The 14602-nt window shown below is 40.6% G+C and overlaps 1 protein-coding gene across 2 annotated transcripts in view; it reads left to right on the top strand.

Annotated features, from left to right (window-relative positions):
* The window catches only part of pde6a (phosphodiesterase 6A, cGMP-specific, rod, alpha), a 34366-nt gene extending 22114 nt beyond the window's left edge, over positions 1–12252 (top strand). For both annotated transcript variants that reach the window (XM_046030109.1, XM_046030110.1), the window contains 4 exons: positions 3887–3961; positions 5730–5813; positions 10282–10450; positions 10707–12252. In XM_046030109.1, the coding sequence (XP_045886065.1) occupies positions 3887–3961; positions 5730–5813; positions 10282–10450; positions 10707–10744 (366 nt within the window). In that variant the 3' untranslated portion in view covers positions 10745–12252. The remainder of the gene's footprint in view (positions 1–3886; positions 3962–5729; positions 5814–10281; positions 10451–10706) is intronic.
* The last annotated feature ends 2350 nt before the right edge of the window (positions 12253–14602 follow it).

Here is a 14602-nt window from a genome sequence, read left to right as displayed (position 1 = left end):
AATAATCTGTTGTGTGTCTTAGGTAGTGGTTGGGAACCCCAAATGACTTGCTAAATAAATCAGAAGATTTGGGTGATGATTAAGAAAATAAGAAGGCGGGAAAATATGTATTTCTGCACACAATCTGTTCTGTTTGTCAGATTTTCTGCCAATCTGTGTGTAGTTGATCATTTTATCTCCTCTGGTCTCTAAAAATGATTCAAATTACTTGAGGGAAAAACATCACTGGTGGAACTGGTCTTATCCTTAGACCTTTAATCAACCTTTAATGGGGGGGGGGGTCACAAGTAGACATAGCTTAATTTCAAGGGGTCACAAGCTAAAATGTTAGGAACCACTGATCTAGAAAATGAGAAGGTGCACTGTGCTGTTAGCATGCATCATTAAATGAGATATTTAACTTTTTTCCTCCGGTGCTTATTCCCTGGTTCATTCACTCCCTTTCTCAGAACAGAAAATATCTCACTTGGTTGAAGTAGTATATTGCTGTGAATGAGGAACAAACACTCTTAACAAAGTCACATCACTGCTTCAAACTTAAGACGTGCTTGACTTTCCCTTTAAAGATGGGGATATTATTGAGAACAACGCTTTGACTTTTTCAATAACCCAAGTTGAAACCAATTTGAACTAGCATTTAATTTCTTCAGATTCTTTTAAAACGCAAACCCCCATGTAGCCTAATCCAGGGTTGGACAGGGAATACAATTTGTCTATAGCAAACACAAGAAGACTTTATAAGCCTAAATGAATCATAATTAGTCTTTACCTTATGCTTATGCTTCGTTTGAAATCTTCCAAATTATCATCAAAGTCCAATGTATTAGTATGTTCACCATGAGATAAAGTTGAGGCTTTTTTACGTCATTGTAATCATTTTTAATCATGGACGAGAGAGAATGACCACTGCTCCTCCTCACCCACCAACAGTATGTTGTAACAGGATTTTGTGTGGGACCAAGTGGGCTGTGGCCAGAAGGTCAGATTTGTTTCCCACAATTTATTTTCCCACATTGCTGGTAGTGGCCACTGTGTAGGCTGACCCATTTGCCCCAATTGCCAGTCTGAGCCTGGCTGGCTTCTTAGTCATCCAGGTCATAGTTATCCAAGGAAGGTTAAAAACAACTGGACTTGGTTGAACATACTCGTTTCGCTTCTCATCCAAGATGGGCCTTTGTTAAAAAACAGCCACATGATCCAGGAAGAACAACACTACGGGGGGATGAGGAAAAGAAAACGCAACAACATAGTGATTCCATACATGTTTGGAGTATCAGAGAAACTCAACAAACACCATATCCCTGTGTTTGGATAGCAGTCCACCAGAAAACTGCACACCCAATCACAAGAAAAGCAATCTAGGGTATGTTGTCCAATGCATTGAGGAATGCACAGACCTATATATTGGGGAAACAAAATAACCTCTGCACAAATGCATGACCCAACGAAAGAAGGGCCAACCTACATCTGAAGGATAAAGGCCCCTCTTCTGAGGACAAAAAAATATTTTAGACAGGCAGGAGAAATAGTTTGAAAGAGGAGTCAAGGAATCCATTTACACCTGAGTGGAGAGACCATTTCTCAACAGGGAAGCGGGTTTGCAACAACACTTATTCCCCATATACAATGCTGTCCTTTCATCCCTTCCCAGGAGACTGAACAAACACTCACATTTGGCCTCAGGTGAGATGGTCGTTCAGATTCAGACTTGGTCTCCAACGACCATAACGGCTGTCATCACAACAGCCAGAAGCACAAATGACCCAATCGGTATCCATCAGCTTGACAAAAAAACCACAGAGGTTAAATAGCTGGGACTCCCTGCTGGTCAGTCAGAACTAAAGGTCCCTTTTGGACAAGAGGTCTTTTAGTATCTTCAATTTTGAATTTGAACAGATTAAATATTTGAATATGTTTTCCCATATTCAAAGAATTTAAAGTGAAAACTGAGAGCCGAATTGTTCAGAAATGATTTTTCAGTTAAAGAAGCATAAACCTGGAACTCCTGATGTCTGGAAAAGCTGAAATATCAGTATTAAGTTAAGTATAAGTATATCAATTTGGGGTTAAGAATCATGCTTTTTTTTTACAGTTTGATGTGGTGGATAGTATGTCAAGGGAGGTTGTGGGGTCAGCTATACTATCGTCCAATTAGCATAGTAGCTTCAATTTTTGTTGAAAGTTGGTGCATAAAATGAGTAATAACAATCTGCCACACAAATAGGATGATGCATCCATTTAAAAGCTTTCAGGCACTTTAATTCAACATAAATCCTTTTTACTCACCTTTTTAGTACATTTTTGAATTCAAACCACCACCCCTTTTCTAAAAAAAACCTCCCTCACCTCCAGGCTCCTATAATCAAAATGTTAGTATTTTGCAATTGTATGTCAGAAGTACATGACATCAAACTGTAATGAATCTACTGTACTGACTCCACTATGAGAAACTATGCAAGCTGATATAGAACAAAACATCTCATCATATCAAACTGAAAGAATATCTAACCATATAAAGTGTTTTTGTATTTTTATTATATATTCATTGAAAAGAAAATAAGTTGTTTATGGCTTCAGAACTGTTTCTTGTCCTGCATTGCACAACCACTGCAAATTATTCCACATTTTAATATTTGGCAGTTTTTTCGATTTCACCTTTGTCTGCACCTGGTGAGTCAGCTGTACAACCCACACACAGAGTAAGGATATCTATCTACAGCACCATCTGCCCTCTTGCGAATTGTGCTCTAAAAGTAGTTTGATGACGAAGTCTTCCCTTTGGAGGTGAATTCCACCCTGAATACTGCAGTAACATATCGTAGCTGTCATATGATACCCTCCAAACTCCAGTTTTGGCAACTATCATGTACAGAAATACCTATAGATACCAGAATTTTTAATGGAACAAAAGTGAATCTTTGAGCAAGATTAATCTGTTATAGCTCTACCTTGTGATATAAGTTGATAAGATGGTCGGATTCCTACATAAAACTCTTCTGAAGTATAGATGAATTCACACTGAGAGGTGAGAGAAGATAGATGACACTCTCTAAGATGTTATGGAAAGTCAAAAGCTTGAGCTGCTTTATTCTTGATATTCAAGGTTTTCTGCTGTAAAATTTATGGCTGACTATGGCTGGCTTATTTTTCACATACACAGAATATCTGTGTACAGGCTGCACCAGCCTCATGGCAATTGTTCCTTCAAACTGACTTGATGACTAACTCTTTCTAAAATGAGGTTTCTACCCTGAATACAGAATTCACATATTATTCATCAGATCTCACGTTGCTCCGTTTAAGGTTTGTGAGGGCATACAAAACAGGCTTTCATCTCACCAAGACACAAAGCCTGAAACCGCCACGTGAGCTGTGAATAAGATTCTCATATGTAGGACAAGCTTTATAGGATGATTTTAACATGGACAACAAGATTTTCTGCTTGATAAAATGATACTAAAATTAGTCTCTTGGAAATCGTGTTCCAACAGCAGCTACTGAATATGACCGCTAGTGTCTTAAAGGAGAATTCCACCAGAATAGATTGTGCTGAAATTATTAGTCTTAATCAATTTGTCAGATCAGTTTTGATAATCAAGTAATTGTACTTGGACAGTTCGCTTCACAAAACAGGCAACTTAAAGATGACATCTTTTGCGCTGGGAACTTTTGATGTAGTAGCCCTATCATACAGACATATAACACATATTTGAAAACCGCGATCCCCTAATTTTTCAAAAACATTATAAAGCAGCTTGGTTTTCAGCTCAACCATTACAAGGACGGAATGAAATGACAGATAACAATGTGATGGTTTTTATTGTCTCTTTTTGTGAGACAAATTTTTTTTGACAGACCTCTCAAAACTTTGTGGTTCACCCTCTAGGTGGCGCTGTCTGTAGCTGCAGAGTTCTGGGAGCAGGGAGACCTGGAGAGGACAGTCCTGGAGCAACAACCCATTGTAAGGACACGCTTGAGAAGAAGGTTTATAAGAATGGAAGCAGTTGACATCCTCTCAGCAAGAACAATAAATCCCCTCTAGCTCTTGACCTCTGACCTTTAAAAAAAGAGGATTTCCCTTTGTAAATCAATAAAGCATAACAATTATTACTAGATGTGTTATGGCAGGAACTAGAAGAGTGTGATTTAAACTAAAGCATTTGTTTACTAAAATCTAAGGCAGATTTGCAATTATCTTACATATTCACATGGGATATGATGATTTCATATATGATTACTTACTACTTGTTGAAATATATTTTTATTGCTGTGACATGAAAGACATGTCTCATTTTGATTTAAAATAGGGTAAAATCCAAATACCCATGCTGGCTTATCTGTGATCAATTTCTTTAGGATTTTGTGCTGTAAAGTTAAGGCAGATTTTGGCCATGATCTTTTGTTGAAATATCCAAAAAACTAGCAGGTTTTAATGCCAATAATCTGAACAAATGTGAACATGATCCTATAGTTTGAACTAGCACACTAGTTAATAATGCAAAAAACCGTTAAATATGTGATTTTGTCTTCTGTCATTTTTCAGTGTTTGTTTTTCATATCTTTCCAGTTTCAACTTTTTATCAGTTTGTGCCAGTGAGCTACAGTTTGAGAGGAGGGGAAAGAGGATTTGGTGCAGAACATGGCTCTCCTCGGGGCTTCAATTTAGGATGGAGAGCAGCATTGGTACAATGAGAGAGGAGAACAAGAGACAGAAATGCAGTTTGAAGACAAAATGAAAAGACAGATTTAGTTCCCTGTAGCAGTGGTATTGAGCGATGTACAGGCCATTATGTGGAGCACTGATACAGAAAGAGCGGACATTGTAGCCCTAACCCAGCCGACCATGCCCTCCCCTGGCTCTCGCTCCTCCATACTGCAGTCGTGTCTCTCTCCCCTCGCTCTGTTTTATTCCCTTGTGTCCTTGAGACACTTGAAGTGTGAGAAGCACCATCCCACACTCTCTCACCTCACAGTGCTCTGAATTTAATAGCATCTGTGTCAGCAGGGAAAACTTTTCATTTTGATCAGTTTGTATTGTCCCAGCAGTCGATCTGTGACTCACTGTGGTCTGACAAGAGCAAAAAAAAGACTTTAAAGAGGCTGCAACACTTTATCAGGAAATGTAGGTGGGCAATTTTACCAGCAATTACAGCCAGCTTGAACTTTCTCTGACAGGTTTATACGGTCCACTGTGCTGACAGGTACACCAGGTACATTTTGAATGTGGCTGCTAATGTGAATCTAATATAACTTTACATGTTCGTTCAAACATTTGGAAAGGACACACTGCAGAATTAGAGCCCTATTTTACAAGAATGCAGAGTTCACATTTTGTTCTCTATTTTTTTTAAACCAAATAAAGTGATGCTTGTCTATAAGGACTGCTCAATCTCTGCTGCTTTTAGGAGACTAGTTGGGCTTCAGGTTGTGATTAGATGCTAAACATTTATTTTGCACAAACTGGGTGAATCAACAATTTCTCAGTTAGTTAGGATGGATCGCACAGCCTTTTTGTGATTGGTCTGTAGCTGATGAAAAAGGTATATGTTTACAAAAAAAGTCCCCTGTGTGTGAGAAAAGTTGTATACACTCTGTTAAAGCTATGATAACTTAATTTGTTTTATTGCAGTGATATATTTTGCAGCTGATTACATAAAAAATCCCTGTGCTATTATTCCTGTAATATTTGAATCGTAGACATTGTTTGAACACTTCTCTCTCTCCTTCAGCCTATGATGGACAGAAACAAAGCGGATGATCTGCCGAAGCTGCAGTGTGGTTTCATTGACTTCGTTTGCGCCTTCGTGTACAAGGTCATACGTTACACCACACAAACACACAAACAGACATGTCACCATGCCATGTTTGATCACAAGACCACCTTTTAAGCGTATCTGTCTTATCTTGGAATTTATGGCATTTTAACTTCATTCTTATTTAAGATGATTCAGGTGTGCAACTGGATTACCATAAATGACTTTGTTTGCACCATCTGAGACTCATTTGTTATTGTTAGTGTTATAGGTAGGACTTTCTATGAAGGTCATCGCTATAATGACTTATGCATCTATTTATAATAATAAATAATAATAATAATGCTTCCATAAGACATTATATCAATTGTTATAATCACTTACAAACATGCATTCGGCACTATAGCAAAGTTCATAGGCCATAATGACCTTTTGATTTAATGTTTTATAACTAATAGTAATACCAGTTTATACCACTGTGCGCCAAGAATCTGACCATGTCCCATAACACATTATAACCATCGATTCTGCCTCGTTATAAATATAATTTAGTCACAATTTAGAATTTGTGATATAAAATGGAATAATAGCTTATAGTAACGTTAGTATATATAGTATATTATAGTAAAGTTATATAGCATGTCTGTTTGTTTTAAGTAAAGTGTTAAAATGTCAATCCCTTTATAATATATTACAGGTGGAAATAATACCATATGAAGTAATTATAAGAACTTGTAACACTATTTGTTTTAGGGCTGGGCACGTTAACGCATTAATTAATTAACGCCGACAATTATTTTATCGCACGTTAACACAGTTTTTATTTTATTATTATAAGTATGAAAGTCCGTTGCTCACTGGCTCTGAATACACATACAGTCAAACCATGGGCCACAGGAGGGGCGGGATGTTGATCACCCGTGATCCGTTATCACGGCAGCAGGTGAGCCGCCTGCTTATTAATGACGCAGCCTATCAAACAACTCAAACAGTCGAAACCAACGTCTGCACCCTGTGTTCAATGTTGCTTTACCGTTACCTGGTCTGTGCTTGTAAAATATCCACCGCGACTTGTAACGTCATTTCAAGTTTTTAACCGAATGAAGTCTGTGCGAGTGAACACACGCACCAACCCCGCTACACAACACAACCCCCCATGCCATCGTCCATCCTGATGTTTCAATGTAGTTTTGTAGACATCGTCCCAACACTACTGAACACTCTCATGCCCGCACTACATCACGGCTGGGGACACTCATGCCCTGTGTGTGTCTTGTCTGGGGATGCCACATGCCCAGGCAGCTCTCGAGGGGGCTGCTTGGGGCCATTGCGAGGCCCTGCCCCTGAGGGTGTTGAGGTCCCGTGCGGCTCTCTTTTCCGAAGACGGTCGGATGCGCACTCCCCGTGGCTCGGGCCCGGCAATCGCTGAGGCGGCACGGTGGCTTCGGTCATGGGGCTCCCAGCGCGACATCTCCGAGGGCATCGGGACTGCCGAGGCTTTTTCACGTTCCTCGTCTGCTGGCTCCGACTCCCCTCTTCCCCGTTCGGGAGCCCGCTTCTGGGCTTCTCCCGCTCGAGGTGTGAGCCCAGAGAGGCCGCGGCTGTCTGGTTCTGAGGAGCTCGATGTGCTCTGCATTATGGAGGAGGAAGACTTCCGGGAGCCGGAGCAACGTCATCAGTCAGCGCCCAGCTATGACGAGCTCTTGGAGGTGGTGACACGGGCAGTGGGCAAGCTCCAGCTCGATTGTGCCAAGACACACATGCTGTGAGTAAGCTGGATGAGCGCTTCCTCCACACTGGTCTCTACCTTTTTTCCCGGATTTGCATGACGAGTTGTGCAAATCCTGGGGCAAGCCCTTCTCAGCACGTCTGACTACTCCCCCGCTCCGGATTTACAGCGACGTCGCAGGGGTTAAGGGTTTCGGCTGTGGGACGATGCCCCGGGTTGAGGATGCTTTGGCCAGCTATCTCTCACCTGGTCTTGCGTCGTCCCTTAAAGAGCCGGCGCTGCCCACCAAGCCATGTCGCGTGACATCTGCTCTGGTGGGCAAGGCGTACATGGCGGCAGGCCGGGCTGGTGCGAGCCTGCCCACGATGGCAGTGGTGTACCAGTATCGCGTTCTTCCATTCGGCCTAGCACTCTCCCCTCGCACGTTCATCAAGTGCATGGATGCAGCTCTGGCCCTGATGAGGCTCCAGGGCATCCGCATACTGAACTACATCGACTCATTTTGGCTCAGTCTCGAGAGTTAGCGGTTCGGCATCGAGATGTCGTCGACGCCCACCTTCAGCGTTTGGGACTGCAGCTCAACGCAAAGAAGAGCGTGCTGACGCCCGCCCAACGGACTACGTTCCTAGGGGTGGTGTGGGACTCGACGACGATGCGGGCCCACCTGTCGCCTGCACGCGTCGGGTCCATTTTGTCCTCGGTGACCAGAGTGAAGCTAGGCCGCACCATCACTGTGAAACACTTTCAGAGGGTGTTGGGTCTCATGGCGGCAGTGTCCAACGTAATCCCGTCTGGCCTGCTGCACATGAGAGCCCTGCAGTGGTGGTTAAAATCCAAGGGATTCTCCCCGAGGGGAAATCCGTTCCGTCTGATATGGGTTACGAGCAGGTGCCTTTGTTCCCTGTCAGTATGGAGGAAACCTTGGTTCCTGTCCCAGGGTCCCGTGTTGGGAGCGCCATGTCGCCGGACAATTATTTCAACAGACGCCTCACTCACGGGGTGGGGCGCGGTCATGGACGGCCGCTTTGCGAGAGGCTCCTGGCAGGAGCAACATTCATTATATCATTTCTCTCTAAATTGCCTGGAAATGTTGGCGGTTTTCAGAGCTCTGAGAAGTTTTCTGCCCGCTCTCCACGGTCGCCACGTCCTTGTTAGGACCGACAACATGGCAGTGGTGGCCTATTTGAATCACCGGGGGGTCTGCGCTGGAGTTTGCCCCGGGGAGGGTCAGAGCCATCCTATACCCCTGTCCGGGCTATGTCCCTAAGGTTCCGTCTGTTTCATCCCCCACCTCATGTGGCGGCGGAGGACAGGAGACTTCATCTGCTCTGCCCTGTCAGAGCGCTGAGTATTTACACTCTGAGGTCCTCGAGAAGGGGAACAAGACACTGCGTCGGTCCGCCACACCTCCCCCGCCTGGAGTGCCTTGCTTCATGGCAAGGAGCTAATGTGTCCGGTTTGCAGCCGTGCTTATATACGCCTCCAGTTACGCCATCACACGCTACCATTCTAGCAATGCCAATAGGATTGGCGTAGTTTCATTCATGATTTCAGCCCAGCCCTGCCCAGAGGCGTTCCCATAGTGTCGTCACCGACGCAGTGTCAACCCGAGACGTTTCTGCTGCTCCCTGATAAAAGATACCTGATGCTGATACCTGTTCAAAAAAACCAAGAAAACTGGACTCTGATGGTAACTTTTTTTTAACAAGCTAGATAAAAGGTAATGCCCTGGCAGTAGCAAATAGCTTTGGTTTAATATTTGATTTGATTACATGTTAATGATTAAGTTGAGATTAAGAAATATTTTATTGCTACTGTGTAAAGGGAATACTGCTGGTAAAAAGCACCTTATTTGTTTAAAGTATTTGAAAACCATATGTTATTACACTTTTGTGTATATAGCAGTACATTTAAATTAAAATTGCGCAATACACTACTTTAGAATTCATTATTCAATTTTATGCGTAACAACACGATTAATCGCAAGAAAATCATGCGATTAATCGCAATAAAAAATGTAATCGTTGTCCAGCACTAATTTGTTTGCTTTAAGTAAAGTGACATTTTGCGCAGGAAAAAGTTTTTTTTATTAATGTTTCTTCACTTTATGAACAACCTGTATGAATTTTGGACATTTTGCAGTTTAGCACAAAAACACAATTTAATTACATCAAGGACACTCATTCTCAGGATGGTGAGAGATCGCTCAAGAGAAGACCTGTTGCCAACCATATAACATCATGTAAGAAAAGGCACAGATGTTGTCACAGATGAATGGCGAGCCTATGGACAGGCCCTAACAGATGCAGTGGACAATTGGAGACATCGTGGCAACTGCTCCACAAAACTTATTAAATTTAAAAGGCACATTTAATTGAATGGGAATACTGGTTGGGCAGTAAGGGTGAGAATGTCTTGGCACCTCACGATTCGATTTGATTACAATTCAGAGGGCGGCGATCCATCTTGATGCATCTTTTTTTCTATGTTATTTATGCATAATTACTAAGCATTTAATGTGCACATTAAAATCCAAATGAAACGTCTCCTCAATTGCTTAAAAGGACTACTTTACATCCCTAATTTACTTAACTAGCTTCAGCTCCTCCGTGGTCACCAGCATCCATCCTTTAACAACCATTTATTATATGCATAAGTCACTATAGCGATGACCTTCATAGAAAGTGTTACAGTGTTATATTTATATGATTTAATAAATATTAACTGGATCTAACAAAGCTGTATTGATTTGATGTGATTTGATTTGTGTTGACTTGTCCTCCTCTCCTGCTCCACCAGGAGTTCAGTCGTTTCCATGTGGAAATCACCCCCATGCTGGACCGCCTGATGAACAACAGGAAGGAGTGGAACGCCCTGAAAGAGGTGCATGAGGCCAAACTGGCTGCCCTCGAGGAGGCCAAGAAAGCCAAGGAGGAGGAAGCTCAGAAAGCTGCAGCAGCCAAACAAGGTAGGAGGCTCTCAGACGTGTGAGCACACACAAACATTACATTTCTCTATTTCATGTGGGATGTAAATGCCTCTGAGCCTAAACAGTCCATGTGCTAATTTTGAGGTACATTCGAGTGAGATTTTAAACATATCCATCTGGAAAAACTGTAAAAAAAAAAAAATTTTATGCACTTTTCATGTGATTTTCAAATGATAAAATAACTTTCTCTCTGTTTTCCTTCCTTCCTTCCTTCCTTCCTTCCTTCCTCCTGCAGCGGAGGCAGCCCAGTCAAAGACCTGTATTCTCAGCTAGAGATGCTACAACAGTACTAGGTTGTTTGCTACATGGTTGTGGTCCAGTGCTAGGTTTCGTGAAAGATCCTTTTTTTTTTTTGGTGTTATTTTTGAGATCTCACCTGAAAGATCCAGTTTACGGAGAACACGTCTCTCACTTCAGAATACCTGTTACAAATGTCTCCAATGGCTATATTTAATGTATGTCTTTATATCTTTTATCTGTTCTGCTTTCCTTCTGTGCTGCTTCTTCTTTTTAATCTTTTGATATCGTATTACTCAATACATGCACTTGGCTTCATGGTTTGTTCAGGTGTTTGTGGGAAGCTCCCGTTATCTTTGAGTCAGCTACCAAAAGCATTACATGCAGCAAGCTACTTATGTAATCCTAAAGTCAAACCTGTCAGACCAACAATAAGGAAACATGGACCTTCTCATTGGGAAGCTTCTTGCATTGAAAATGTTCCTGCTCACATTGCAGTGTTGAATGTCAGCTACCTACAGGCCTTTTGACTACACCAACATGAAGACTTTCCACAAAAATCACTATTTATATTATGTTTGTAGTGACTGTATAAATAGTGTCTCTTTTAAATTGATGTCTAATGCTATACTGGTGTTAACTGAAACTATCAGCTGCCCAAACCATCAGTTTGTTCCTTTTTAAGAGTCGAATGAAAGTGTGGCTGGTGGCTTATCCGCAGATGGAATCCAGATCCAAACTTTAATCCACGCCAAATTTTTAAACTTGTCTCGAGATTAAACTTAATACATTTGGGTCAGCTGGAAAATTCAATGCACGTGCTCTAAGATTAGTATTGCTATAAGCATTTACTGTGGTAAAACAAACAAAAACAAAATGGATTTGGTTGAACTTGTGTTGGGTCACAGGACGGGAATAGTAATGTGGATCCTTTGTGATGCAGTTTTATGAACACAGACGGGTAAACAGCTCTGTCTAAAAACATTCCACAAACCGACATGTCGTATTGCATGTGAATCAAATGTCAACAATAGTATTTTAATAATTTTTGGCTCAGGTCTTGTGGCATTAGCTGTGTTGACACTTTAGTATCAGCTTGTTTTTCCACATGCTGTCAAATGATCTGAATATATAACTTTGTAATGCAAATCAACATGAAACATAAGTAGATGTATGCTGCGAAATACATGTCTATCGTCTCGTTCCGTCATTGTTTGGTTACAGACAGTTCGTTTTCTGCTCTGCAGCATTTGTTTTACTGTGTACTTATATTTTATTTAAGATAATATGTTGATTTCAGCCTTTTTAGCATTATATACAGTACCATCTTTCCCATGCTATTCAGTGTAAAAAGCTGGTAAATACTTGTGCTGAAAACTAAAGCGAATCAATATAGGCAAAACTGTGACTGTGTTCTGTTGACTAATTTTTCACACTCAACACAAAATGTATTACTTGAATGTATGTAAATGTAGTTAAAAATGAGGAATTGTTCAATTGCTTTGCTGAGACTAGTAAAGGTGTATTGCTATTTTCCTACTGAATGACTTTGGTGTCTGTGTTTTTACTGAGTTCTTTGTGTCTCGGTATATTCTGTTAATCAGAGACAAGCAGACGTAGCTACTTTTGTGGAAAAATACACCCGATGAGTACTGTTGTGTGTACAGTATATCCAATATAAAAAATAGTGTCTCCTGAACTATTTCACTTTATGTGGAATGAATCTAGAATATATGAAAGTTTCACTTGGCTGGCCAAGTTGTGCCAAAATGTATTTCCTCATAAATTTCAAGGCATGTAAAAGAAATAATCGAATTCTAATTTTCTTCATCTCAAACCACAAATGTTTATTTATTCAACAAGAAGGTTATCAGGCTTTACATCTCTCTATGGTTTATTTATTATCCTTATTTCCCCAATTAATTTGCTTGGAAAAACAACCCAGTAAGCACTGATTTACAAAGGAGTTCTAGGTTAGAACTGGTTGGCTAGTCAGGTTGTAATTAATATATTTCAACATGTACTGTAGTTACTGCCTGCATTATGCTGGCTTAATGCTGTTGTAACAAAACATAACTTTTTTTACCACATTTAGCTCAATTTAAATTTTTATCCTTAGACATCGTTCAACCTTCAAATAACAAACTACCTTTTGTCTGAGTAACAGCTTACCTTAAGGACAAGGTTTTTTGACCTAACAGATGCATGGAGCAGCTGTAGAAAAGTACAGATTTGTAGCAAACCTGTTGTCTTTTTCACTGTTAAACTTGTAGATGTTTGAGAAGTAATCATCTGGAAACTGGCCGAATAAGAGTAACTAGATATTTGTGTGGATGAGAGTGAATTGTCTGCAGCACGGATGCAGGATTGCTGCAGGAAGCATACATAAAAGACAACTTACACAACAGCTGACAATGTATAAATATCTGCCAGCTGCATTATTCATTTGCATGTGTTTGTGTTTGTACACATTAGCTAATTTTCCCACCTAGAGCTAGACATAATACTGTTACAAAACACAATATGACGCCAGTGTGGGATAATGAAAACTGATCGCTACTGGAGCCACAGCAGGGAGCAGGACACGAGCTAAATTCATCATTGCCCATCCCACCCTCCTTCACACGATGTAGTAATTTAGCATGGATACATAATCTAAGTATGTCGTCACTGATGTATGACGTAAGTCCTCATGACGTAAGGGCATGCTGGGAGCTCAAAGGATTGCCGTATATGGTGGTGATGATCAGCGGAGCTTGCAAAGCTTGGCTCTGACGCAGGGACAACCCGTGACTGCAGAGAGAGAGGGGGAGAGTAGCAGCTGCAGAACAACCAGTGAGCCTACAGAAAGGGAGCTTTCTAGCAGCGATCGGGGGCAGTCGTGACTGCAGAGCTGTCAGCCTGCAAGCCACAGCCGAGAGAGCCATGCAGGACTATTTATAGGACGACTAGGCCGGCTGCAGTTTCTAAGCAAAAGAGTTTGCTCAGGCTTTCGTGCCCCAGCAATGCATTCTCATCAGCATTTTATAATGCATACTTGTATGTATTATATTTAGCCAAAGCTCTGATCACACTAGAGTAACCTGAAATTCACCAGTGTTGTGTGTGTGTGCAGCACTCAGACCACAGATATAATCAGGGCAAATAAGTTTAGGTTATTTTGTATAATCTTATTCCACACAGTTTAACAGTATTGTATATATTTACCATACATATTAACTTGTTCCAACTCGGTGATAAAATGTTTACACTGCATTTATTGATTTTTTATTTTTTATTTTTTATGGCTGCACCATTCCATCAAGGGGTAATATTCTAGCTGTATTTTGCATCATTTTAGACACATTTAATCATCCAGATATTTATGATACATTTGGAAACCTTTGGATCTCCACTCGAATTTCAAAGAAAGTCATATGGGCCACTGTACATTGATCATTCAGTTTAAGAAAATGTAAATTAACATAATTCATCAGAGAAAGTTTTATCTCGGTAAATGTTATCAACAGCTAAATGTTAGATTATTCAATAATAATGACCTGATACAAAGAAAAGCCATTTAAACATTTTTAAGCTGTATTTAACAAATGTGTGGCATTTCTACTAAGCAAATTACTAAAAGGTTAATTGATTGTTAAAATCATTATCAATAAAATTTCTATAGATCAACTAATCACTACAGCAGTCAATACTGTATAACAACTTAACTGACAACTGAGTCTTAAAGAGAATACAAGCACCAAGAACAGTGTGAAATAATAATGATGATAATAATAATTTGAATTTCTCATTTTTCAAAGAAAAAATTATATTAAAGTTACACAAACTGTGAGAGATGTTCTGTGATCTCAGGAGGATGCAATGATGTGACCTTTTTCTTCATGTCTTTTCTCA

This window comes from Micropterus dolomieu, linkage group LG19 (assembly GCF_021292245.1).
Source record: "Micropterus dolomieu isolate WLL.071019.BEF.003 ecotype Adirondacks linkage group LG19, ASM2129224v1, whole genome shotgun sequence".
Classification (NCBI taxonomy): domain Eukaryota; kingdom Metazoa; phylum Chordata; class Actinopteri; order Centrarchiformes; family Centrarchidae; genus Micropterus; species Micropterus dolomieu.
This window is presented reverse-complemented; position numbering and strand designations above follow the sequence as displayed.